Source organism: Procambarus clarkii, chromosome 1 (assembly GCF_040958095.1).
Source record: "Procambarus clarkii isolate CNS0578487 chromosome 1, FALCON_Pclarkii_2.0, whole genome shotgun sequence".
NCBI lineage: Eukaryota > Metazoa > Arthropoda > Malacostraca > Decapoda > Cambaridae > Procambarus > Procambarus clarkii.
In genome coordinates this window covers 21,116,466-21,144,461 of record NC_091150.1, presented here as the reverse complement: position 1 = coordinate 21,144,461, position 27,996 = coordinate 21,116,466, and the positions used below count along the sequence as shown (strand labels likewise).

Here is a 27,996-nt window from a genome sequence, read left to right as displayed (position 1 = left end):
TAGGCCTGTATCTGGTGGCTGCCAGGCTCTTCACAGTTCGGGTATCTACCTCGCAGCAACCGTCGTTTGCGTGGTTTACCCTGCGGTACATTATTTTCTTGAAGCCATTGTTTCTTTTGTTGTGCATATCTTTTCTGGGAAGTTTTTTGCTCTATTTTGGGTTGATTTCCAATTACCAAGATGTTACTGCCTTGTAGAGACAACCAGATTATGGTCCTGGCTTCAGTTTAGGCAGGGAGGGTCTAACAAGCCTTCAGGGGCCTCTCTCAGAAAAATGTATAACAACAATTATTGGCCTCAAATTCAACAAGGTCTTGCACACCAGACAATGTTTATTCAATTAGTTTTGTACCTACATGCAGTGACATTTATTTCCAGACATATTGATATAAAAATCAATGTTCTAACCCTATAAATAGGCTTGCAAACAGAAAATGAGTATAAACATGTGCATCGCTAAGCAAGCAGCACAAGCGTGGTTCACTTTGAACAAGAAAACAAACCCCATCCTCAGATCCAGAAAGTGTTAATACCCTCCCCCTGAAGTAATCCAATTAAATATACGGAATGACTATCATTACAGAAGAATTGTCGTTAAATTGGTGCCCTTATACACAAGTTACATCGCCCAGATCCACAAATTTCTGTCTGCATATCCTATGCGATGAATAACATCCCCTACCTGCATAGCCTTGGCAGTTAAGTTGAGTCGTTCACTGTTTTCTCAAATTCTTGTCATTTTTACTGGTGTCCAACTTGGAGCCTACAACCCTGCAGTACAGCATGGTGTACAGCCAGGCTTGTTGACAAACTCTACACTATCAGTGAAGTCACACCCATCGCCTGGCCTCTCTCCTGCTTGCCGGAAAATTTGTATTCTGTGCTCATTGTCCAGAGCAGGAAAAATGCATTTTAACCTATTCATTTACAATTAACTCTGTTGTTTTATCTTAGGAATCACAAATAATGACATACTTATTATTTCTACTTATTTAAAAATTCTGACATATGACCTTGTAAAAAACAGTAATTTTGTTCATCACATTTGTATTAAGAATATTATAATTACTTTATATACAGTATATAATTGTAAACTAATCGCACACATTTTACACAGTACAGAATATACAATACAGCATACTGACTAATATGTCGGCAAACACTACTTGGCATTATCAACTTCAATAAGTACAGTATCTCGACTACTGACGAACTGATTTTTATCAATGTTGGTCTTGGCCTATACAGTGCAACCCAGATTATTGGGACGTCTGGGTGTTCACGAAACTGAAGATTGTGCAATTTATTTGAGGTTAGGCAAGGCTGGCTTTGAGGGATCCTTGGGCATCCCTCCACACCAACACAGCTTATCTTATAACTTACTCACAGATGTGATGTCTTCACTTTAAGGGTGAGACAGCATGGATAGGGTAATTCAGTAAAGAAAATAATTAAGAGATTATCAAGCAGATGATGTTTTACAACAGTCAACCAAAATACAACATGAAAGCATCTGGAAATAGTGATGCCAGATAACCTGAAGTTTGTTGAGCATAACAAAGCAAAACAGCATAAACAACGCAAAAGATAATCGTAGATTATGAGAACCTTCAAATCCAGGGATTCTATCACAACGCTCATACTCTTAAAATCGCTTGTGCTTTCTCAGTACAAATACACGCTGCCCCTTTCAATTCAGATAGGTTAGATACAGATGAGGTTTTTAAATTAGAGGGAATTCAGGCAACATATATGGCACATAAAGACACGGTAAACAACCTAAATCATTGGAACCATCTCAAAGCATTCAACATGTCACTCAAGAGAGAACTTGATAAGCACCTCCAGAGGATACCTGATCAACCAGGCTGACTCGTACATCAGGCTGCGAGCAGCTGCATCCAACAGCCTGGTTGACCAGTCCTGCAACGAGGAGGCCTGGTCGAAGACCGGGCCGCGGGGATGCTAAACCCCGAAACCATCTCAAGATAACCTCAAGGTATGTGTGCTCTGGAAAGATGATGAGAGGCCTCACACAGTATACTGCATATACTGACGAAGCTCGCTAATCTGGACTATATGGGAAGGAACCCCATCCGGTTAGGCCCGTCATCCAGATTAACAAACATTTTACCGGGAAAGTCCAAAAAGTGAACATTCACAATTTTATGTACCACAACTGACATTTTGGGCTGACTGGCTGATAGGCGGGCAGGCAGACAGGCAGGTGAGTAGGTGGGCTGGATGGGTGGATGGTAGGCAGAAGCCCTGGTGGTTAGCAGGTGAGTGGGCAGGCAGGCATATGGGTGGGTGGGAAGGCAGGTGGGTGAACATATAGGCGAGCAGGCAGGCAGGCTGGTGAACAGGCAGGTGTACAGGCAGGTGGATGGGTAGGCAGGCAGGCTGGTAGGCAGGCTGGTTTCAGTGGGTGGGCAGGCAGTCAGACATGTGACCACACAGGCAGGAGGGCAGGTGACACTCTCCCTACCTATACCTCCATACACCCACACCCTACCTTTGCCCTCCCTCTATCCATCACCCTCCCAACCCATGACATCACCCAATCCTCTCCCTCCCATGTCATCACCCAATCCTCACCTTCCCTACCCATGTCATCACCCAATCCTCACCTTCCCAACCCATGACATCACCCAATCCTCACCTTCCCAACCCATGACATCACCCAATCCTCACCTTCCCAACTCATGACATCACCCAATCCTCACCCTCCCTACCCATGCCATGCTCCCCCTCCCAGCTCTCCCTACCTCCATTATTCCCCTCCCAACCATCACCCGCCCTCCATCCACCACCCACCCAACCCTCGCCATCACTCAATCCTCCCCCTCCCTACCCATGCCATGCTCCCATTCTCCCCCCTCCCAACTTTTTCGGGAAGACAGGCTGTCAGGATGCTGACAGCCTGTCAAGATGCTTACAGGCTGTCTACAACAGTGTAAGTGTACATTCAATAGTGTAAAGAGAACAAGAAAAAACACAATGTTGAATGTAATGACACGCCATTTTCTGGGTAGAGCCCCGGAGGTTCCCTGGAGCTATTGGACTGATATTAGCCAATATGGGGCTTCAGTCATATGGAGTTGTCATGCCTACTGGGGACCACTAGCCAGAACATGTTCCCAAAAGGTACAGGGAACAATAACTTATGAAATTCTAATGTATGACAGTAATCATGTCTACCATCGACCGGGATTGAGGACCCAGAAAGGTAGGTGTTTCAAAACATACTCCTCCTGGTAGAAATATTGCAACACGAGATCGTACAGAGGCGAGAAACTCCCCCAAGGAAAAATGAGTAAACAAGCAACACATCATCACGCCGCATGCCGACCCTTCTTCAACCGAGCCAGAAGTCGGACCATTGGTTTGGAGGCTAAAAAATCAGCGTTGAATGTAATGAAATGCCATTTTCTGGGTGAGACCCGGAGACTCCCCGGAGCTTTCCAGGCTGATATGCTAATGTCAGACTTTGGCATTAGTCGTGTGTAAGTTGTTTTGTGGGCCCTTCCGGGGACCACGAGCCAGAACCTGGCCCCCTCAGAAGAGGTACGAGGAGCAATGGCCTGTAGAAACCCCCGTGTGATTGGAAGCATTCTATGTCTGCCATCGACCGGGTCTGGCACCCCAGGAAGGTAAGTGTCCCAAAACAAACCCCTATTCTGGTGAAAATTGCTACAAAAAGCCGAACAAGTGGATAGAACTCCCCAAACAGAAAAGGGCAAACGAGTATGACGTCAATTGTCACCGTGCCGCTGTCTGCGCAGCTCTCCCCTTCCTGGTAGGGGGAAGGGGGGAGCCCCAGACTCCTGTGCCAGCTGGCAATCCACCTCTCAGTTCTGAGGCTGGACATCAAAACACGTGAAAAAACGCCGACCAGGGGGAGGGAAGGTTGCCGGGGAGCCTTTGGGTCTCACCCAGAAAATAGCATTTCATTACATTCAATGCTAGTTTTCTGGAGGGAGCCCGGTCGGCTCCCCAGAGCTATGTACCCAAAGATGAAAACAAGAGGGACCTAACCTGGAAGGCGGAAGACGCACACCCCCAATGCAAAGCGGAGACAAAAACTGCAACTGCCAACCCAAGGCCACACAGGCCCGACAAGGCCCAGGAACATCAACGTAGGGAACGCAGAGCCAACCAACCAATGATGTGGGCATGGGGACAGACACCAGGCTTGCAAGATCGAACCACCCTTTTCAAGAAGAAACTAGATTTATTCCTCCAAGGAGTGCCGGACCAACCGGGCTGTGGTGGGTATGTGGGCCTGCGGGCCGCTCCAAGCAACAGCCTGGTGGACCAAACTCTCGCAAGTCAAGCCTGGCCTCGGGCCGGGCTTGGGGAGTAGAAGAACTCCCAGAACCCCATCAACCAGGTATCAACCAGGTAACCAGGTAACCCTGCAGACAACCCGAACGAACCACACCCTGGAACAGGAAAGAGGGGAACTCGAAACAACACAAAGCGCGACCCCGGTCACGGCAGCCGTGGCATGCCAAGCATGGTGCAGCGCCGTAACGGAACACAAAACGTGATGCACCCCCGTCCAGACCAACCAAGCATCGAACAACCCAAGGACCCTTCCAGAAAGCAGCCATGCCAGTCCTCGCCAGAAAAGGAGACGGCCGCAAACGAACGAGCCAATCAGGAGAACCAAAAGAGCTGAAAGCCAGGCACCGGAGGAAAGCATGAAGTACTCCAACCCGACCCCTAGAGGCCAACGCCAACAAGAAAAGAGCCTCGGAAAACAACTCAGAACCGAAGGGGGCCACCACAAACCGAGAAGAGAAATGAGCACACAATTCAAGAACTAGGACGGCTCAAGTGGCGCAAGAGCAGGCTGGAGGTAAACCACGCCAGAAACGGCTCGCGAAGCAGTGCCGAGGCAACTTCCAAAACCAAAGCAACCCAGAGCGACTCAGCCACCGCCGCACCAAACAAGCCGACAGTATGTGGCAAAATGACAGCCCTAAACCTCCACAAGACAAGGACCAGACCACGCCAAGAAAACGTAGCAAACCAACGAAGGGACAGAAAGAAAAAGGAAGGACCGCTAAAGAAAACCCCACACCACCGCCACGACGAAGCACGCAGGTGGGACACCATCAACAAAGCCACCTGACTACCAACAGATGGCGAGATACTCGAGGCAGAACCGAATCAGCCCCACCATGGACCGGACGAGCATAGGAAGAGGAGGAGCCGCAGGGAAACCTCGGGTGCGACCACCGAGCAAACAGAGCCGGAACCCAAGCCGACAAGGAATGAGAAGGAACGTCTGCCGTACAGAAAACTTCCCAATGCCAGCGAGCTCGCCAGGAGATTGGAGACTGTGGTTCCGATGCGAGATTCGTGATTAATGACACCATGAGATCCGGAAAATACCAACTGGCAGGGTAAGCCAGGAAACCAGGAACCCAAACCTGGCAAGCCGGGAAAGAACCAAACATAGGGGCGGTGCAAAAGCAGGGAACTGAACATGGACAAAGCCCAACCTAGCTCCTCTACACAGAGAGAACCCCAGCAACCGCAGAGGCCCGAGACTGTGCAACATGCCTCCACGACACAGAAGGGGCAAAACAGGCCGACTCCTCACAGTGACCAAGAGAAAACTGGATCAACACCTCCAAAGGATACCTGATCAACCAGGCTGTAAGTAATACGTCATGCTGCGGGTAGCCGCGTCAAACAGCCTGGGTGACCAGTCCAGCAACGAGGAGGCCTGGTCGACAACTGGGCCGTGGAAACGCAAAGCCAGGAACAACTGCAAGGTAACTGCAAGGCAGCAGTAGGTGTCAAGAAGCACCTGCCATGTCTGCCATCGACCGGGTCTGGCACCCCAGGAAGGTAAGCGTCCCAAAACTTAGCACATACTAAACCACACAACAATGTGTAACGAGAGGGGCAAGATAACTTCAGAACTATTACATCCCCTGACACTTAGTTAGCTCAACACGAACAAGCGTAAACTAACTTGTACAGGGCATCTCGCAGACATCAAGCCCTGATGAGTAACCGACATGCAAAACAATCCAACTATCCCTCACATATTACCCCGCAGGTCAATCGACCCGAAGCGGATACAGAAGAACAAGCCATACGGACTAGAAAAACAGCCCCAGCACCAGCGGCGAGGGACATGAGCGTAGAAGGAAGATGAGGAATGAGGAAAACAGGCTGTAATGAGAACGAAAGGGGCAGAACCAACAACACAGAGGCCATGTCTATGTAAGGCGAATGACAGCCGAGAGGCAGGACCAAAGAGCCAGAGCTCAACCCCCGCAAGCACAGCTAGATAAGGACAACTTGGTGAGCACAGAGAATCCAACATATACAGAAGGGCTAAGCCAGGCACTGCAAGACGGGCAAGGAAAGAGTGACCCAGAGAAAACCACGAGAAACGGGGCGTGACCCACCGTGTAATGAACAATAAAGACAAACAGGGAAGGCCCCAAGAAGAAGCACACCAAGAACAAACAAAACGCCACAACCAAACCCCAACACAGATCCACAGTATCAAGCCACAGTAAAATGTCACGTCACAACATCCTGACTCGGTGTAACATTTATCCCATAACATTTACCTCCACCATTATACCTTGTAACATGGTGAAGGTGAGGCCCCTTGGTCAACTCAAGCACGTGATGAACATGTATATGAGTGAGATTGGATGAGTATAAATAGGAACTGCCTCGTATGGGCCAATAGGCCCTCTTCAGTCACCTTCCCTCTTATGTTCGTACATTCGTATCCACAAACCAGCGCCTGGCCGAAAGAGATGCCAGACCACATAAACTCACCTGCAGAATGGAGGCATGAACGTGTCATGACACAACGTAGCTGAGAGGAGTCCAGGAGCACCATCAGAGGAAGAAGCCCAGAGCCGCACCTGCAGGAGAAGAGTGAGGTAGAGGCGAATGAGGTGCCCCACATCCATATGCAGAGAAAACCCAACGTCCTCCCCATAGCGGCAATCCAGAACACCCCCAGCATCTACGGGGCACGGACTGGAGAGACGAGAGGAGCGAGAGAGGCGAAGCACCCAAGAGAAAAAAAGACGCGGAACACCAGCACTTGTGAACACCGTCCACAATAAAACAAACTCCCACTGTGCATATGCAAGACACATGAGGTCCGAACCACACAACCCCGCCCAGCAGGGAGGATGCCAACAAAGAGAATTGCAAAAAAGATTAGCAGTGCCTAGACAGAGCACGGAAAGAAGATAAGAACAAAAGAACGAGACAGTATCGAAAACCAAGAAGAAGCACAGAAGAGGACCAACGAGTCCAAAAAAGGACTGGAGGTAAGCCTCACCTGAAGACGACAGACATTCCAATAACGCAGGTAGAATCGAAGACCTTCCCTAACCCCCGAGATCTCACATAAGCAAACAAAATCATGAAGGCTCATAAAGGCACAGTCGCACCAGAGACCAAAATTCATGCAGAACCCCGATAATAGAGAAACATGACCCCGACATGACAGAGAAGTTCCGCTCCAGAGAACAAGGGGGTAGAAATGGAGAAGAGTACCACTGATAGGACGGAACTGAATGGACCCGAAGGGACAGGGATCCGAACCTGAGGGAAGGGGGCTGACGCCCAACAACTTGTACGCAGAGAGGGGAAGGAAAAACCCCACTCCCCGTAACCGCAAGCCCCACACTGAGGCTAGAAAACCCCAGCGGGATCCAACGGGGCCCGAGGCCCCCCAAGTCGGCCCCTCCCCAACCCCGGGGCCGAACCATCCCCCAGCAGAAAAATTAAGCCCCAGCCGAAAGCCCCAGCCGAAAAATTACTAAGGAAGGGAGCCCACTGGCAGACCCATACAACCCGGCTGGAGGAACAGGTTCGAATGCCTCCATCGCCACTCCGGAAGGGGAAACCTCCGAGACTGCCCGAGTCTCAAGACCACCGAAACCCCACCCCGACCCCGAACCCACAGACGGGAAGGATCCGAATGCAGGGAGAAAGGGTGAGGGGGGAGGACCAGACAAAATCACAATAGGGGAAAGACAAGGGGGCGAGGAAGGAACAAAACCGAAGCAACCAACCCCCCAAGCCCCGTCACAATAACTAAAAAGGGGCAGCCTCTGGGCTTCCGGGAAGCAAAGAACCAAATGCGTTGCAACCACCTGAACCCAACGTGCAATGCCCGTGCTGCCTGCACCCGCATAGTCAGCATAAGACCGGGTAGCCGAATCACAAACAAGCAACGAAACTAGCAGGACTCGGGGTCGAAGGGGCCACCGGCCCCCACAGGCAGCAGACGGAGGCAAAAACAATGAAAGTCACCTTGAGACAAGGAGACAGAGCAACCCTCGAACTCGCACAAAGCGAGGGGACACTCAGGAGTCACATCCATTGGACCCACGTGCCTCCATGGGGATTCAGGGTACTGCTAACCGGCGCCCACAAATACCAAACAACCTTCTAAGAACTGAACCCTCGGGACGTGTACACTCACGGGGGCCAAGCAGGGGGAGCCACCGGTAACAGAAAGTACTCAGTACACAAGGAGCAAGAACCAAGGCAGACCCCCCACCAGGCAGGCAAACAAAAAGAAAAAGAAAACCCCGCAAGAGGACAGCATACCCAGGCAGAACAGAGCCGGCCGCTATGATTAGTGATAACAAGTTGCGCAGTATCCTGAGCTCCTACCAGTGCAAACTGCCTCCTACCCTAAGGCAAACAAGGGAGACAGAACACCCAAGCACACAAAGGGCAGCCGAAAACCAAGCAGTAAACGGCCTGGCAGAGGCAGAACCCAAGGAACTTGTGGAAGGTTGCCCCAAGGGCAGTACTTTCAGGGCACCTAGGGAAGGAAACCCTAGGCGCATGCAGTCCAAGTACTGTACAGTACAACCTCGATTCAATGTACCCCGATTCAACGAATCTCCGGCTAGTTCGCACACTTTTCAGGCCGGATTTACTTACCCGGCCGAGCAGGGTAAGTACCCGGGGGGGGAACCGGTCGGCCGAGCAGACAGCACGCTGGACTTGTGATCCTGTGGTCCTGGGTTCGATCCCAGGCGCCGGCGAGAAACAATGGGCAGAGTTTCTTTCACCCTATGCCCCTGTTACCTAGCAGTAAAATAGGTACCTGGGTGTTAGTCAGCTGTCACGGGCTGCTTCCTGGGGGTGGAGGCCTGGTCGAGGACCGGGCCGCGGGGACACGAAAAAGCCCCGAAATCATCTCAAGATATAACCTCAAGATAACCCGGTTCGATGAAGCGGGGGATGTTCGGATTTGTTTACGACATCGAGACAGAGTTCACAGACTGTTGGAAAACTTTGCCATTCTATCACAGATTACAATTATTAATTCCTTCATATGACAAGTTCGATCACACAAGTGGACCACACAAGCGGACTGCACAAGTGGTCCACAAGCTTACGATGTTGGGACAGAGTTCACAGCGTGGTGGAAAGCTCTGTCTCATTCTATCACAGATTACAATTAATAATTCCTTCATGAGACAAGTTGGATCACACAAGAGGACCACACAACAAGTGAATCATATGAACCAAACACCAGCTAGAATGGTCCACACAAGTGACCGACTGAATTTCAGTGATTTTCGTTCATCGATTTGTGGCACACGTATGTTTGTAAATTAATTTAACCCTCAAACCGCGCATATCATATATAAATGATATCAGTGACAAAACCGAAACCGCGCACATCATTTATATATGATTTCGTGTCTAGCGCTATAATTTAAACGCCCCGCCTGGGATAGGAGCAGCTATAGTACAGCCACGACCGATAGTTGCCAGATGCCACCTAGAAAAAAAATCCAGGCCAACATTCTTGGGTGTTACAGCGTCAGTATTGAGCAAGCCACCAAGGCTGGCGCACGCAGCATGAGCTCACAGCACCGCTGTTCAGCTTGTGACCACAGCATCGCCTACAAATACCATAATATATATGATACTGCTATTATTTAGCAGTGATAGTATTACTGAAGCCCCCTGACTGTGATAAAACTGACCAGGATTCTGATAATAGCAGGATTGTGGTGATATTTAGCGATGTGCTCCATGGAGGAAGGCGTAAGGCTGTGCGAGGGAGGGTTGTGGCATCGTCTTCTGACTGTGTGTGGCCACCATTTATTGACTGCACTCACCATACCAGCTTAGTGGTTCGATATGGTGAACACAAATGTAGATACTTATATATAACGTGTGTATAGAGTGTGATAATAGCGAGAGGAGTAGGTTGGGAGCCGCCATTTTGGTGAGGGAAGAGCGTCATCTGCACGTCTTGGCATGGTGTTTACTGATGGCCACTATGGTCTTTGGGCACCATACCAGCTTATTTGTTCAGGTATGGTGAATAAAACAGGTAGATACTTATATATAATATGTGTATATAGCGTAATAACACCACAAACAATATTGTTGAAGGACAAATATTAGTGCGTCTGGCCTTGAGGGCGGCCGCCGATCAGCTGTGTGAGTAGCTACGTCTTTGTGGCCTTTACTCACCATACAAGCTTAGATGTACAGTTATGGTGAACAAAACATGTAAATACGTATATATAACGTCTGTGTATGGTGAATAAATACAGAAAGAGTATTGTAGGAGGTGAATGAGGGTGAGTGAGGTGGTGTTGAGGGAGGGAGTGGCAGTGAGTGGCTCGCTGGTGTTTGGCAGTCACTCCTCGTTGCTTTTTGACTCACAAGACCAACTTAGTAGTTCGTTATGGTGTACAAAACATGCAAATACTTATATATAACCTGTGTATATAGTGTAACAACAGCAAAACTATTTGTTTATTGTTTTATGAACATAATAATTGAATCACTAATATGCACACCATAATTTTGAGTACAGCGATGGTTCACACATTTTATTATATAAATATCCCACAATTCCCTGTATGGAATAATATTACTGCAAAAACACTAAGAAAAAATCAATCAGAGACATTGAAATAATTAGGTGGTAATATATTTGTGGCAACTGCCGTCTGACAGCTCAGGCGGAGTAGACCTCATCTGGCGAAGGCTCTGCCAACGCCCCTTTTTTGCCACACTTCCCTACCCTATTGCGGCTAAAATATGCCACCTACGATTTTTTTTTTATTTTTTCTGTGATCAGGGAACAAAAATGAACACTTCTATAAGACAAAAGAATTTTTTAGAATTTTTTTTTTTTGCTGCGCCTGTGGGTGTGAATTCCATTTGGGCCCCTAGCGGTTTGAGGGTTAAAGGCTGAAGCGTAAATAGCTAGCTAATGTGTTGAACTCTTCTTATATACATTTTCTGTGATGAAACAAGATGAGTGAGGGAGGACAGATAAGGGAATACTGTACAGTAAACCTCACTTTACAGTGAGGTTTCACTCACTTTCGTCTGTGTTGTCATAGTTCAGTGACCCATGACTTTGAACATTTCACATTAATAAATCATTTCTAAAACTGGTGTTTTAATAACTCTCTATTATCCTAATAAAACTAAACTAAATAAAACCAAAAATATACTGTAATATGATAGATATCTGCTATTTGAGAAATTATTCACGTTATTGGCGGCACAACTCCAGCACGAGTGGACGGGTCTAATCCCTGTCCACACAACACCATGCTTGTTTTGTTCGATTTCGTTGCCACAGTTCAGTGACCTACGGCTTCGAAATAATAAAATTAATAAATCAGTTCCAAAATAAGTATTTTCTATAGCTCTTATTATCGTAATAATGTTGCTAAACTAAATATATAACCCAAAAATATATAATTTGATGTAAATCGAATATTTAAGAGAAATTTATGTTACTGGATCTGGCTTAAACACCAGCCTACTGAAGGGTGTACGTATAGACTTAGTCTGTGTTCGTACAGTATGCACCCAGTGCCCTTAGCTTTGTCTGCGATTGACGTACAGTATTTATCCGCCAGTGGAAGAATAATTGTGGAATTGACCATTTTTTAACTACAGCTCTTTGGTTATAAAACAAAATGTCTCAGCGGCTTACTAATAGTGCCTTATTAATGCCAAAAATGAAACAATATTTTGCAAGAACTAGTAGCAGAAAATCAACCAGCATGAGAACAGCCGTACCCAACACAAGAACAGCCGTACCAAGCACGAGAACAGCCGTACCCAGCACGAGAACAGCCGTACCCAGCACGAGAACAGCCGTACCCAGCAAGAGAACAGCCGTACCCAGCACGAGCACAGTTGTACCCAGCACTGGGCCAACAGCCAGCACCAGCTCAGAAGCAGCTGAACCCACAGCAGCAGCGAGCACCAGCAAAGCTGATGCAAACATCTAAAAACATCGTGTGCGGTGTGAACAGTTAGAACAAGTGTTAAATTTAAGTGTGTACACAGTGTTAAAATTAAAGTTGCAGTAATTTTAGTGTACAATAGTTTTCATAAACAGTATTGTAGTACTCAACATACAGCAGAACTACTTTTAATCAACACAGTGCTAACGGCATAATGCACTGCAGTACGTATTTACTGTAGAGCATTCACAACTTCACGAAACTTCAAGATGGACTTAACTCCAACAATAAGGTAAATTTATGAATTACAGTATTTTTTAGTAGAGAAGCAATATATAGGTACAGTATGTAATATGATAATGCACTTTTATTGTGTACAAGAAAAAAAAAGACACTAACACAAACGCCTCCTGAAGGTCACCTCTTGCAACGAATCCAACGCTCCAATGAACTGGGGTTGGTCCCATATAGTACGTTGAATCGAGGTTGTACTACTGAAGAATCACTCCCGGCTCATGCACCACCTAGAATGCAGTCACCACCCACAAGTTACAGGGATAAAAAAAACACTGGAGCCAGAGCACACAACTGTCGCCTATAGCATCAGCCTCGGAATTGAGAGGTAGATTGCCGGCGTGGGGGTCTGGGGCTCCCCCTTCCCCGGTAGGGGAAGGGGAAGCTGCGCAGACAGTGGCGTGGCGACGTGTGACGTCATACTCATTTGCCCTTTTCTGTTTGGGGAGTTCTATCCACTTGTTCGGCTTTTTGTTGCAATTTTCACATCTTTCTCCCAACCAAATTAGCACTATGCCATCCAAAATAACATAATAATGATAGAACTAGAATGCCTTATAAAAGTGAGAATCATAAAGAACACGTTCGATTTTAAGTACTCTGTTTATATGATTCTCCGCTCAACTCAAGTCCTAAACCCTTGAAATGTGCCTATCATAACACTGATCCATGGTGCACTTATTGAGGTATATATTTTAGGGATTTTGCAAGATATCCATTGGTATTCGAGGCCTCCAGTAAACACCCACCATCATAAGTTTTTTTTTTTTTTTTTTTTTTTTTTTTTTTTTTTTTTTTTTTTGCAAAGATATTCCTGTGTGGCCCAAAGCCTTTGGCTGGCCCACTAAGTGTTGCTTGTTTCTGGTTTACTTGGGCGGAGTATGAGTATTTATGACTCATATGGTCACTTCAGTAAGATTTTGTCCTATGTGTTTAACAACAACTTCTGCTCTGTTGAATCTAAGTTGAAATCTTACTGGGTTTGTAACTTTGCATTGTGTTAGATAATGTTTCAGTGGTCTGTTGTGGTTGTAACTGTGCACTGTGTTAGATAATGTTCCAGTGGTCTGTCGGGCATTTCTCCACAGTGCTGACAATCACAACAAGTGACGAGAATTAATGACAAATTTGTGTATACGCGAGGCACTGATTTTAACGTTACAATATAAGAAAACAAAACTTTTGTTAATTTTGTGTACACAGATGATGCCTAATTTATAATATGAAATATATACATTTCAAGGGTTAGGAGTTATGAGGTGATTGATGGACGTGGCAGACTGAGGCGGTGGCAGACTGAGGCGGTGGCGGACTGAGGCGGTGGCAGACTTGAGGCGGTGGCAGACTGAGGCGGTGGCAGACTGAGGCGGTGGCGGACTGAGGCGGTGGCAGACTTGAGGCGGTGGCAGACTGAGGCGGTGGCAGACTGAGGCGGTGGCAGACTGAGGCGGTGGCAGACTGAGGAGGTGGCAGACTGAGGAGGTGGCAGACTGAGGAGGTGGCAGACTGAGGAGGTGGCAGACTGAGGAGGTGGCAGACTGAGGAGGTGGCAGACTGAGGAGGTGGCAGACTGAGGAGGTAGCAGACTGAGGAGGTGGCAGACTGAGGCGGTGGCAGACTGAGGTTATCTTGAGGTTATCTTGAGATGATTTCGGGGCTTTTAGTGTCCCCGCGGCCCGGTCCTCGACCAGGCCTCCACCCCCAGGAAGCAGCCCGTGACAGCTGACTAACACCCAGGTACCTATTTTACTGCTAGGTAACAGGGGCATAGGGTGAAAGAAACTCTGCCCATTGTTTCTCGCCGGCGCCCGGGATCGACCCCGGGACCACAGGATCACAAGTCCAACGTGCTGAGGAGGTGGCAGACTGAGGCGGTGGCAGACTGAGGCGGTGGCAGACTGAGGAGGTGGCAGACTGAGGCGGTGGCAGACTGAGGCGGTGGCAGACTGAGGCGGTGGCAGACTGAGGCGGTGGCAGACTGAGGCGGTGGCAGACTGAGGCGGTGGCAGACTGAGGAGGTGGCAGACTGAAGAAGTGGCAGACTGAAGAAGTGGCAGACTGAAGAAGTGGCAGACTGAAGAAGTGGCAGACTGAAGAAGTGGCAGACTGGGGTAGTGGCAGACTGAAGCAGTGGCAGACTGAGACGGTGGCAGACTGAGGCGGTGGCAGACTGAGGCGGTGGCAGACTGAGGCGGTGGCAGACTGAGGCGGTGGCAGACTGAGGCGGTGATACCTGGTTACCTGGTTGATGGGGTTGTGGGAGTTCTTCTACTCCCCAAGCCCGGCCCGAGGCCAGGCTTGACTTGTGAGAGTTTGGTCCACCAGGCTGTTGCTTGGAGCAGCCTGCAGGCCCACATACCAACCACAACCCGGTTGGTCCAGCACTCCTTGGAGGTAACAGTCTAGTTTCCTCTTGAAGATGTCCACGGTTGTTCCAGTAATATTTCTGATAGTTGCTGGTAGGACGTTGAACTGCGGACCTCTGATGTTTTATACAGTGTTCTCTGATTGTGCCTATGGAACCTCTGCTCTTTACTGGTTCTATTCTGCATTTTCTTCCATGTCGTTCACTCCAGTACGTTGTTATTTTACAGTGTAGATTTGGAACCTGGCCCTCCAGTATTTTCCATGTGTATATTATTTGCTATCTCTCTCGTCTCCTTTCTAGTGAGTACATTTAGAGAGCTTTGAGACGATCCCAATAATTTAGGTGCTTTATCTCGTCTATGCGTGCCATATATGTTCTCTGTATTCCCTCTATTTCAGCAATCTCTTCTGCTCTGAAGGGGAAAGTGAATACTGAGCAGTACTCAAGATGGGACAACACAAGTGATTTGACGAGTACAACCATTGTGATGGGATCTCTGGACTTGAAGGTTCTCGTAATCCATCCTATTATTTTTCTGGCTGACGCAATATTTGCTTGGTTATGCTCCCAAAACGTTAGGTCGTCGGACATCATTATTCCCAAATCCTTGACATGTTTTCCTACTATGGGCAGATTCGAATGTGTTTTGTACCCTGTATTATGTTTCAGATCCTCATTTTTGCCGTACATGAGTACCTGGAATTTATCACTGTTAAACATCATGTTATTTTCTGCTGCCTAATCGAAAACTTTCTTAATATCTGCTTGCAGTTTTTCAGTGTCTTCAGCAGAGGTAATTTTCATGCTGATTTTTGTGTCATCTGCAAAGGATGATACGAGGCTGAGACTTGTATTTTTGTCTACATCTAATATGAGAATAAGGAACAGCAGTGGTGCAAGGACTGTACCTTGAGGTACAGAGCTTTTAACTGCGCTTGGAATAGATTTTATTTGATTGACTGTTACTCTTTGTGTTCTGTTCGACAGGAAATTGAGTATCCAGCGTCCTACTTTACCAGTTATACCCTTTGACCTCATTTTGTGTGCTATCACTCCATGGTCACATTTGTCAAATGCCTTTGCAAAGTCAAATATATATGTGTATACAACATCTGCATTCTATTTTTCTTCTAGTGCCTCAGTGATTTTGTCGTAATGGTCAAGTAGTTGTGAGAGGCATGATCTTCCTGCTCTAAATCCATGTTGGCTTGGGTTGTGGAGATCATTGGTCTCCATGAAACTACTGACCTGACTCCTGATCGCTCTCTCAAATACTTTTATTATGTGGGACGTTAGTACAATTGGTCTATAATTCTTTGCCAATGCTTGCCAATGCCCTCACTTGTGTAGAGGGGCAATGTCTGCTGCTTTAAGCGCATCTGGTATCTCCCCCGTGTCCACGCTCTTCTTCCACACTATACCGAGTGCCTGTGCTACTGGCACTTTCTATTTCTTTATAAATATTGAATTCCATGAGTCTGGACCCGGGGCTGAGTGCATGGGCATATTGTCAATTTCTCTTTCAAAATCTGCTACGCTCATGTTTATGTACAGGTGTTTGGATATCATGCAGAAAGAAGTTGTCCTGATCTTCCACTTTCATGCTATTTATCAAAGTGCTAAACATGTCCTCATACTGCTTTTTTAGGATTTCACTAATTTCTTTGTCATCCTCAGTGTATGAATCTTCACTAATACGAATAGGTTCAATACTGGCAGTGGATTTTGCTTTTTGATTTAGCATATGTGAAGAAATATCTAGGGTTTTCCTTTATTTCTTGAATTGCTTTCTGTTCTAGTTGCTTTTCTTCGGTCTGATATGAATGCTTCAGTCTCTATTCGATTTCTTCCATCTCCCTGTTTAAATTATTTCTTCTTTGTATGGAGAGTCGTGTCTGCTTAAGCATTTCCGTTAATTTCTTCCTTCTTTTGTAATGTCGTCTGCGTTCTCTTTCTACATTGGACCTCTTTCTGGCTTTCCTCAAAGGAACATGTTTCAGAGTTCATATGCTTCAGAAGTCAGTTTCTCTATTCCTTGTGTAGGATTTGTATTTCTTAGAACATTTTCCCATTGAATGTTTGTAAGTTCCCTGTTTATTTTCTCCCAGTCTATCCTCTTATTATTAAAATTTATTTTATTGAATAACCCTTCTCGCTTGTTGTTTCTCTTGGGCCTACTACCGACTTTAATGTTAAGTTTGCACTTCAATGAGCTTGTGGTCCGAGTACGTAGTGTCTGAGACAGTAATGTCTCTGATTAGCTCATCATTGTTCGTGAATATCAGGTCCAGCGTGTTTTCGTTCCTAGTTCGTTCTGTAATCTGCTGACCGAGTGAGAATTTGTCACAGAATCTCAGTAGTTCTCTTATCTGTGGTTGGTTATTTCCGGGTTGATTTCCTGTTATAATGTTATTGTTTACTATTCTCCATTTTAAACTGGGTAGATAGAAGTCTCCAAGGAAGATAATATCTGGTACTGGGTTTGCTAGGTTATCAAGGATATTCTCTATTTTGTGGATCTGTTCAGTGAATTCCTCAACTGTTGCATCTGGCAGTTTGTATATTAGAATAATAAGTAGATCAATATTTTCTACCTTGATTCCAAGTACCTCTACCACCTCATTGCTCGAGTTCAGGAGCTCTGTGCATGCCAGCTCCTCTTTAATATACAGACCTACTCCTCTACTTGACCTAATTACTCTGTCACATCTATATAGATTATAGTTTGTGATCCAGATTTCCCTATCCATGTGGTCTTTTGTGAGGGTTTCTGTAAATGCACCAAATATTGAGTTCGATTCTATTAGAAGGCCATTTTTGAACTTTACTTTATTTCTTGAATTTGGTTTTAGACCTTGTATGTTTGCAAATATAAATGATTTCCCATATTGCGTGTCACTTCTTGTGGGCTTTGATAGTTCTCTCTCCTCTCCACCCAGGTTCAGGGTGTGCTGTTTTGGTAGTGGTTCGTCCAGTTTTGGTAGTAGTACGGGTATTGTGTGGTGTAGTACCTGTGTACCTGTTGTTGATTTGTATTCCAATCTTGTGGGCATCTCCCTTCCCCTCTGTAATCCTGCAGTGGTTCTATCTGACTGTTCCTCTCTTTTGTATGTTCTACTCTGTTTCTGCCTTCCTCTACAAAATTTTCAGTAGTATCATATTGCTGTGTACCTCTCACGTGGAATTCCGGACACTGAAGATTGTAACATTTTTTGTCCCTTATTGAAAATTGACATAGTTTAGGATGGAGTATCTGTTTTCCGTTCCAAAACGGCATGTACCTCTCGCCAACATGTCGATCAACAATTCCTCGCATTTTCGAGGATGCAGAAAAGTGCATTTTGCACCTAATTTTCCGTATTTGCATATTCCTTGTGCATAGAATTTGCAAATACAGTGGTACCTCGCATAACGAATTTAATCCGTTCCATGTTCGTCATGTGAAACGGACGTCATACAAAACGAGTGTCCCCCCCATGTAACCAGTGTGATGCACTGTGTTTATTGTGAAATTCCCCCAGAGTGCATGACATCAAATGTTCCCCAAAATATCATTTTTCTTTGCAAAATGATAAATTACCTTCCCTGAACATGTCTATGTAAAAATAATTACCAAATTCCACTTACTTTGGCTGTGAGGGCGTGGACAAGGTGGGCTGTGACGTCATCAGGGGCTGGTCGCCCATGTGTGAAGCTCCCAGACACGGTCGCGCAGGCCATTCAAGCACCGGGTGTTGCCACAAATATATTTTCAAATATTTTTTCTATGCATTTCCAATGCGGTTTTATTTGTTTCTTTTATCGTATATGATGCATATTTGTGACCTTTACAATAGGTATACAGTAGAATGTTCATAATTTTCCATGGAACTGTGATACATGTGTCAGTAATGTGTCCACAATAAATGTTTATTGTCACAATATTACATGGTAAAAATTCACTAAAATTACAATATGTACAGTTTCACATACTATTTACACAGTAACACACTGTATTACACACTCTACTTTGGAGGTGCGTAATAGTCAACGAAGTAGTCCATGGTACACAGCGCGACTTTGCTCTCCTTGCACCAGCTACAGATAGATTTTCATTTCCTGTTTCATCGTTCTGTGTTCTTGCAAATAATGCACTCGTGTGCACCCTTGGCTTTAGTACTTGTAGGTGGTATGTAGGCAAGCTTGTAAAGCATAAGGTAGTATTGAAACGATTATAGGAAAAGCTCAATTTGTAAGGTAGTCTTGAAAAGATCGCTTTGTAAGGTAAAGACACAGGAAGAGATTCAGCTAGCCTCAGAGTGTCCATCAGTCAGGAAGAGATTCAGCTAGCCTCAAAGAGTGTCCATCAGTCAGGAAGAGATTCAGGTATTCTTGAAAATATCAATGAACACCACCATGGAAGCCGCTAACACTTCATCTATGCTACTTGTATCAGATGCATCATCACTGAACGCAGAAAACGATTCATCTATGTATCATCTATATACATTAGAGATGGCAAGGGTGGGGCTCAGAGCTACACCTGGATACGCTCGCTGTATCATCCTCATAGGTGCTGTATCACTGGCATCCGACCGTTGTGTTAAGCCCTTATTGCGCCTAGCTTCACCAATGTTATGACCCTTATGTTCTTCAAACAATAGGGTCTGAATTGCACCGATTGAGCGCAATCTTTCAACACCGTGTGGGACAGGTGTTTGAGAGCCAGAGGCACGTGTGCCACAAATGGTTGCTCACGCAGTACTAACCCAGCCAGCAGCCCTTGTCTTTCATATTCGTTATTACAAAAGGTTCGTTCAGTGTTTGTTGGGTAGGCTGCTCCATTATGACAATCTTTCTTTGTTTCAAATGTGTTCCATTTGTTTTGTATTTGTCACTTACGTCTCAATAATGGAGCAGCCTACTCGACAAACACTGAACAAACCTTTATGGCATTTGTCCATTTTTCAAATTGTTTCAACAGTTCTTTTATTTTTCATTTTTTTTTATTTAAGAAACATGGAGCAGCCGACCTGTAGACCACCGAACGAACCTTTTTGACATTTGTACTGGTTTTCAAAATTCTTCATTTTTTTTATTATTTACGTTTTTTGTATGTAAGAAACATGGAGCAGCCTACCTGCCGACCACCGAACAAACCTTTTGCTATAAGACAAATGAAAAATAAATATTGAACACATTTGAAGAAAGGAAAATGTCATAATGGTTTATTCAGTGTATGTAAGGTAGGCTTCTCCATTATTGAGACGTAAATGACAAATACAAAACAAATGAAACACATTTGAAACAAAGAAAGATTGTTATAATGGAGCAGCCTACCTGCCAACACCGAACGAACCTTTTTGACATTTGTTGTATATAAGACATTTCATTTCTTTTTTTCTGCAAAAACGTCAATGCTTTTCAACATCTCAGCAGTCACCCTTTTATATCCCAGCATCATTAGCATCTTTAAGCAAGAACAACATAATTTATGTGCATCGTCGGAGGCGTCTAGGAATGTGCAAGAAGCAGCGCGACCCCACTGTGTGGTGTTGACGTTACTCAAACCAGCGTTCGTCATACGGGACGATTTGACGCTGATCGGGCCGTTCGTTACCCAAAATGTTCGTCTTTTGGGGCGATCGTTATGCGAGGTACCACTGTATTTTCAGTTTTTAGTTTTTTTTTAAGATATTTATACCTGTGTCTGTCTTGTCTACCTCTTTATTAGAGCCATCTCCATCTTTCGTCACAATTTCTTCGTTTGTGCACTCATTCCCACTGTTGCTCTCATTGTTTATATTATCTGGCTCTGCAATATTGCTGTTGTTTTGTACCACAATACCCTCTTCCTCCACACTACTGCTGTGGTTCTCTAAACTATCTGTTCCTGAGTTTTGGTCGTTATCCAGTGTTTTCTCTTCACAGTCCGTATATATCACTGGTAGCTTTTCTGTGAATGATAATCTCTGACTCGGGAATGTTTGTCATCAGTTGAGTTATATTTTCTCATATTAACCTGTCCTTTTTGAAGACCCAGTATATTCCTTGACTGTTTGTGCATGCTCGAGATAATTCTGCACAGCTCAGGTAAAATCTTATGTTACAGATGCAACACTTGATGCCTACAGTATGTCTTTTAAATACATCCAAACACTCGCCACACACCTCCATTGTCTGATGTATTGTACTGTATTTGTGCTTCACTATATGGATCACTTGTTGATTTCAGTAATTTTACTATTTACAATATTACATGTATATATTTATAATATTTTATGTATACCATATATTTATATTATTATATGTTACTCTGTTCAAATCTTATGGCCAGGTACTTAGCGTATCATATGTCATCGGGTGTGATGTACCATTGACCCTTGTTTTCCCAGGATGGATGTCACAGTTTCCAGTTACTCGATTTATAACACTGATTTATTATTTGCTTGTATTATTACTAGGAATTCTCTGCCTAATTTCCAGCTTGAAATGGTATTCACTCACTTTATTACTAATTCCTAGATCCACATTTCCATGTTACACTATATATTGTCGGTATATTATCACTGAGGGACGTGCCCTGGGTAGGCCTCGTGGTTTGTGTAAACACAGCCAGCGTAATGCCGTCTCTTGCCACTATTCTATACTGTATTTATAATATCCGATCTTTCTAATACTCTATGCACGATTTTCCTACACTTCCAACTTATATGTGTTGTGTTACACAATCCACTTCACTGTTCCACGTATCACAGTTCACTGTATTTCATGTATGCCTACACGCATGTACACTAAGAGCCTCGTGGCACTAATCCCACGCGGTCAGTCTCATGTTTATTCTCTATTTAACACAAAGTTCCATTGTTAATGACTATATTCAACCTTCCAATGGGTCACTATGCACTTTGTGATGTCTGTAATCGGTAATCCACGGCAGTAGTCCTAAGAAATCCTGGTAAAAGTCAAGATTTTAATGGAGCGCGCACGATGCGATTTCCCCTCCCTCACTCCCACCCATCAGTGCGGGAGACTGAAGCAGTGAGAGACCGAGGCGGTGGCAGACTGAGGCGGTGGCAGAGTTTCACCAACATGCATGTTGGCCTTCACTCACCTGGTCCTGCCTCCCCCCCCCCCCCTTTGGTTCTATCAACCGATCTACACTATTTTATCAGTGAAAGCATCAGAAATACACTACTGCATTTCCTAACGCCATGATCTTCATATAACACAGAAAATTATATTTTTAAATTAATGAGCGAAGAAGTGTGTTAGCTGCTGATATACCAACAACAGTAAAATACGTCTGTCTGTTAGGTAATATTTTCAGAATTTAGTGGGCCAAATAACAAATCCTGGCAAACTCACCTGAAATAGATAACAAGTTGGGCAAAATAAAATGCACATAATACAAAAATCAGTAACAAATTCCTAGGGTAAATTGATAAGTTGAGCAGTGTTGGTGTCGAGATGCCTGAGTGCTCCCTCTACTTTAACTATCCAGGATTTCAATTACCCAAAAGTATCAACTGATGTAGTGATAATTGGGGTCGCACTGTAGCGAGATCTCAAAAATGCAGGGTCAGAGACGATTATCTTCCACATGAGGGAGGGTTTCCTCTTCAACAAAATAATACCATCATCAAATTAAAGACAACACTTCTGTTTTATTACAGCGTTATGGTGCACCATCTCTAGCTCCATTATGTAGAGCTTAAAATGTGCAAACCTTTGTGCAGTCTTTTTACATATATTCATTATAAACATGCAAACAAACTTAGGTGCAAATATTCTGAGTTGTGCAAATCAAATGCTTAGAAACAAACACAAGTTATTAAACACACAAAAACTTTAGAAAATGTTTCAACCACTGAATGTCGTGCTTTCTACATGGGAATACCTTCAATTCCCAATACCTAAAAAATCTGAAAAGACATGCACTTATTAAATACTAAACTACAATACTGTATCATTCAACAAACCATTGCTACCAATGACTAAACTACAATACTGTATCTCTCAACAAACCATTGCCACCAATGGAGTTTTCAGCATTTTCATCATCTTCATAGGAATGTATAGGGGAAGATGCCGACCACTGAGGCTCCTCATTGCCTTGGCTCTTGGGTGGCTCCTCAGGGGGGGACTGATTCATGAGGAACACACACTTAAGGATCTTGCGCAAGTCACTGGCGTAGTTTGTCTGGAGCTGGTCGGCAACACCCGAGATGCACACAAACAGCCGATGGATCAAATCTTGCGCATCAGAAAACCTGTTAACAGTATCACCAAGTTATCCTTCATCCATACCCCTTGTTGTTTACTTTGAATGGTGTCACATCTTCTACAGGAATTAATAATTATTAGGGTCAAGGCACCTTTTCAAATTAGAATACTGTATAAAATACTGTACATAATATATATTACATTACAGATATGGAAAACCAAATGAATGAATAGAAAGGGGCAGACAATTCATAGAGCCACCAGAATGTATACTGCGGTACATGCAATACAAACACACATTCAATATTAAGCAATAAATATAAAGTAACAAGTATTCAGCCACTTCAACACTAATATCCAGCCAAATAATTAGAGTGATCCTCTGAATCTAGCATAATAAAACAATGCAAATTCACTAATGTACAAATTTACTCTTTGATACAAGCATTTTCAAACAGAGCACGGTTAGTTCTCAAATGCACAAATTGGCTTAAATACCTGGATAGCCTAGAGTAAATACTCTAGAACCAGTTCTGAGAATTCTACTTCCTAAGCCTGACCTGGGGCCAGGCGTGACTTGTGATAACTTGGTCCAACAGGCTGTTGCTCAGAGCGGCCCGCAGGCCCACATATCCACTACAACTCAACTGGTTTAATAATTTTTGCAAGAACATGTCTAATTGTTTCTTGAAGTCCACTTTTGCTCTGGCAGCATTTCTCATGCTTGCTGGGAGAGTACTGAATAAACCATAGACCTATGATGTCTATACAGTGTTTTGTGATTATGCAAATAGCACCCCTACTCTTCACTGGTTCTGTCCTGCATTACCTACCATATTATTCACTCCAGTATGTTACTTTATTGTGTCAGTTTGGGACTTGGCCTTCCAGTAGCTTTTCTGTATATATATTATGTGATACCTCTCTTGTCTCCTTTCTACAGAGTACAGTGGAACTATACGAATGCTCCTATTTATCATTTTTTCGTGTTACGAGCTCAATTTCTTTGTAAAATTTGATTCGGTTTACGAGCTTTGCCTCAAGTTGCGAGTTTGTTGATACACGTGTGGGTCAACTGTGCCTCAGTTTATCAGTGCCTCCCACCTAGTGACAATTATGCTTGAATTCTTTGTAAAGAATTTCATTGTTTTTCAGCTTTTTTGTTTCTAAACATTAAAGTAATTTGATATACCACATCATGGGTCCCAAGAAATTCAGTGGCAAGATTCAAGCTAAGAAAACACACGTGAGGATATCTTGAGGTTATCTTGAGAAGATTTCGGGGCTTAGCGTCCCCATGGCCCGGTCCTCGACCAGGTCTCCTTTTTGTTACACACCCCCGGGAAGCAGCCCGTAACAGTTGTCTAACTCCCAAGTACCTATTTACTGCTAGGTAATAGGGGCATCAGGGTGAAAGAAACTTTTTGCCCATTTGTCTCCGCCTCCACCGGGGATCAAACCTGGAACCTCAGGACTATGAATCCGAAGCGCTGTTCACTCAGAGAACATAAAGGAAAAACTATTAACTAGTCGACGGATCTCCAGCAATTGGTGTCCAGTTCGCAACTTCTTCTTAGAGGGATTAGCGGCAATTGTAGCCGCACGAGATTGAGCTTTTTGTTACACATCCCTCTATGGAAAGGGTTTTAGTGAGACAACAAGCAGTGAGTCACAACCAGGCCCTAGTAGATGCCTGCAAAACATAGGACAGAGAGAGTGTACCCCAGAGAAGTCATCACTGCATGATGTTATAATGGAAGGGCACGCCCCCCCTCCAAACACTAACACCATCATCTCCTCACCGTCTTCCATACGCCATGTTATAATGGAAGGGCACGCCCCCCCTCCAAACACTAACACCACCATCTCCTCACCGTCTTCCATACGCCATGTTATAATGGAAGGGCACGCCCCCCCCTCCAAACACTAATACCACCATCTCCTCACCGTCTTCCATACGCCATGTTATAATGGAAGGGCACGCCCCCCCCCTCCAAACACTAACACCACCATCTCCTCACCGTCTTCCATACGCCATGTTATAATGGAAGGGCACGCCCCCCCCTCCAAACACTAACACCACCATCTCCTCACCGTCTTCCATACGCCATGTTATAATGGAAGGGCACGCCCCCCCCTCCAAACACTAACACCACCATCTCCTCACCGTCTTCCATACGCCATGTTATAATGGAAGGGCACGCCCCCCCCCCTCCAAACACTAACACCACCATCTCCTCACCGTCTTCCATACGCCATGTTATAATGGAAGGGCACGCCCCCCCCCCCTCCAAACACTAACACCACCATCTCCTCACCGTCTTCCATACGCCATGTTATAATGGAAGGGCACGCCCCCCCCCCCTCCAAACACTAACACCACCATCTCCTCACTGTCTTCCATACGCCATGTTATAATGGAAGGGCACGCCCCCCCCCTCCAAACACTAACACCACCATCTCCTCACCGTCTTCCATACGCCATCAAGAGTCATCAATTAAGGTAAGTTATAACTTGAACATAATATAGTACTAAATATTTGTGTGAATTAGGTATGAAATCTATTTTGAAGTTAATATTTTGGGGAGTGTCGAACGGATTAATTAAATTTACAGTATTTCTTATGGGGAAAATTCGTTTCGGGTTATGAGCCGTCTCTGGGAACGGATTAAATTCGTAAACGAAAGTACCACTGTACATTTTGAGAGAGTTGACATGAGATAATCTGTTAAGAGCCAAATAACTATATAAATAAAGCAAGAAACAATGAAATTAAATGGGCAAAGTTATTCCTGTGTGGCACCTTGCCCCATTTCTACTGAAAAAAAAAAAAAAAAATTCTCTTGCCCATTGTGGCTAAACCATAAGAAATGGAGACCCTTTTCTTTGGACTTTGTTAATTAGCATCCGGGAAAGAAAAAATGTCAAAAGAACAAATCATTTTTTCAGAGCAATTTGTTTTATGAGCACTCGAGTATTGCATGCTAAAATTGCTTGAGCATCCGAAGGGTTAAAAGGGATTCTAAAGTTGGAAAGTGTAGCACATACTCCTCACACAATGTTCATTATGTGGTCCTCAGGTGAGAGTATTCTATCCAGAACCACCATTAGATCTTTATCAGAATTCTTTAAAGTTTTTCACATAATTTGTAGGCTGTGTGATCTACCATCTCCTATTCCAACATTCTGTAACATGGCATTTATTCACATAAAACTCCATTTGTCATGTATTTCTCCATACATTTATATTGCCCCAGGTAATTTGTAAGGGCATGACAATCGTCTAAATTTCTTATATTCCCCTGGTATCATCAGTAATCATCATATAATTCTGTATTCCTTCTGGTAGATCGTAAATATAGATGACGAACATTACTTGTGTAACTGAACTGAACCCTGTGGTATTCCACTCGTGACATTCTCAAGTCTGATACACTACCTCTGATCACTACTCTCATTTTTCTATCCATTAGAAAATTTTTCATCCATATCAAAATTTTTCCTGTCACCTCTCCATTTGTGTACGTTTCCCGAACAATCTCCTATGTCAGACCTGTCAAAGGCCTTTTTCAGGTCTTGATAAATGCAGTGAACCAAATCACCTCTTTCCTGTAAAATCTCTGGCTCTTATCATAGAAAATAATAAGACATCTTATACAGGATCTTCCTGTTCAAAGCCATGCTGTCTTTTATAACAAGTTTTAATTCATTTTTCTAGTCCTTTGACTACCACACTAGTCAATGATAGAGGCCTATAATTGAGAGGGCCCCATCTGCTCCCATTTTTGTAGATTGGAACTATTTTTGCCTTTTTCCACATATCTGCTAACATTCCTGTGCATAAGAGGCACAGTGTTTCACACATTTCCTTTTCATTCTCTATAAATCTGTTACCCATTTTCAACTTCTGGATTTTATCATTTACCTGTGTGAGAGAGTCTCTCTCAAGATTCTCCCACAGCTCACTGGAATGGCTCATTGCTGTTCACAGTGCACCGATCTTGTGCACAAGGTCCTATTTCTGTTAACCCTGGATAGTGACCTGGCATGTTGGGTATCTCCAGAATGCCCACTTAACCAGGAACACTTTTGTAATACGGAGGCCGCCGTATGTCCAGGCAGGAAGTAGATACCGGGAGTTAGGCATATTTGCCACTCCAAAGGGTCAGTGAGTACATCAGTGGTGCAGCATGGGAGAGGGGAGACGCAAGCAGCATCTGACCTCTGGGTCAACCGGCGCGATGGACAATAACAGCTATGACGTGGTTGTGACGTGTTCATGACGTCACTCATGCTACTGCTCATCGAACGAGCTAATATGATTGGTTCCCGCCCATTTGCTGCAATGCTATTGGTCAAATTGCAACTCTTTCTGTGTTGTGTGCCACGAGATGCCCGGCACCCCTTCAAAAACCATTCAAGTGAGGGACACCAAACCTTGAGGATGTGTTCTGTTCTACCGGCCAATAGACTGAACACCGTCTATTCCTCACTGTCAAGTTAACTCAGCATCTGAAGAATATACAGTACTATACACTCGCCCAGAATCACGGGTGGGAATATATGGTTCAGAAGCCTAAAGTGACAAATCACCAGAGCGAAACAGACTGGTATCAGGTAACCCCTGGTGACAAAGATCGTTGTGAGTGACTTAGAGTGAACTAAGGCAGTGCCGCCGCCTAAGTAACCTGTGTGTGACTTTACCACAAGTGCACCTGCATGGTACCACAGCCGCCGCCAGCCGCCACGAGCGTGTACCCAGTACCCCAGTACCTGTACCTCGAGGCACCCGCCGCCCTCACTACTACGTGACGTCACCACCTTACTCATCGCCAGCGCCAGTGTGTGTGCGGGTGTCTGTCTGTTAAGCA

General features: G+C 44.8%; 1 protein-coding gene across 1 annotated transcript in view; it reads right to left on the bottom strand.

The window, feature by feature from the left end:
* The window catches only part of LOC123751856 (lateral signaling target protein 2 homolog), a gene marked incomplete at its 5' end in the record, with an annotated part of 134,174 nt that overhangs the window by 41,868 nt on the left and 64,310 nt on the right, over positions 1–27,996 (bottom strand). The window contains 1 exon segment of the mRNA XM_069315835.1: positions 22,927–23,171. Coding sequence (XP_069171936.1) covers positions 22,927–23,171 — 245 coding nt within the window.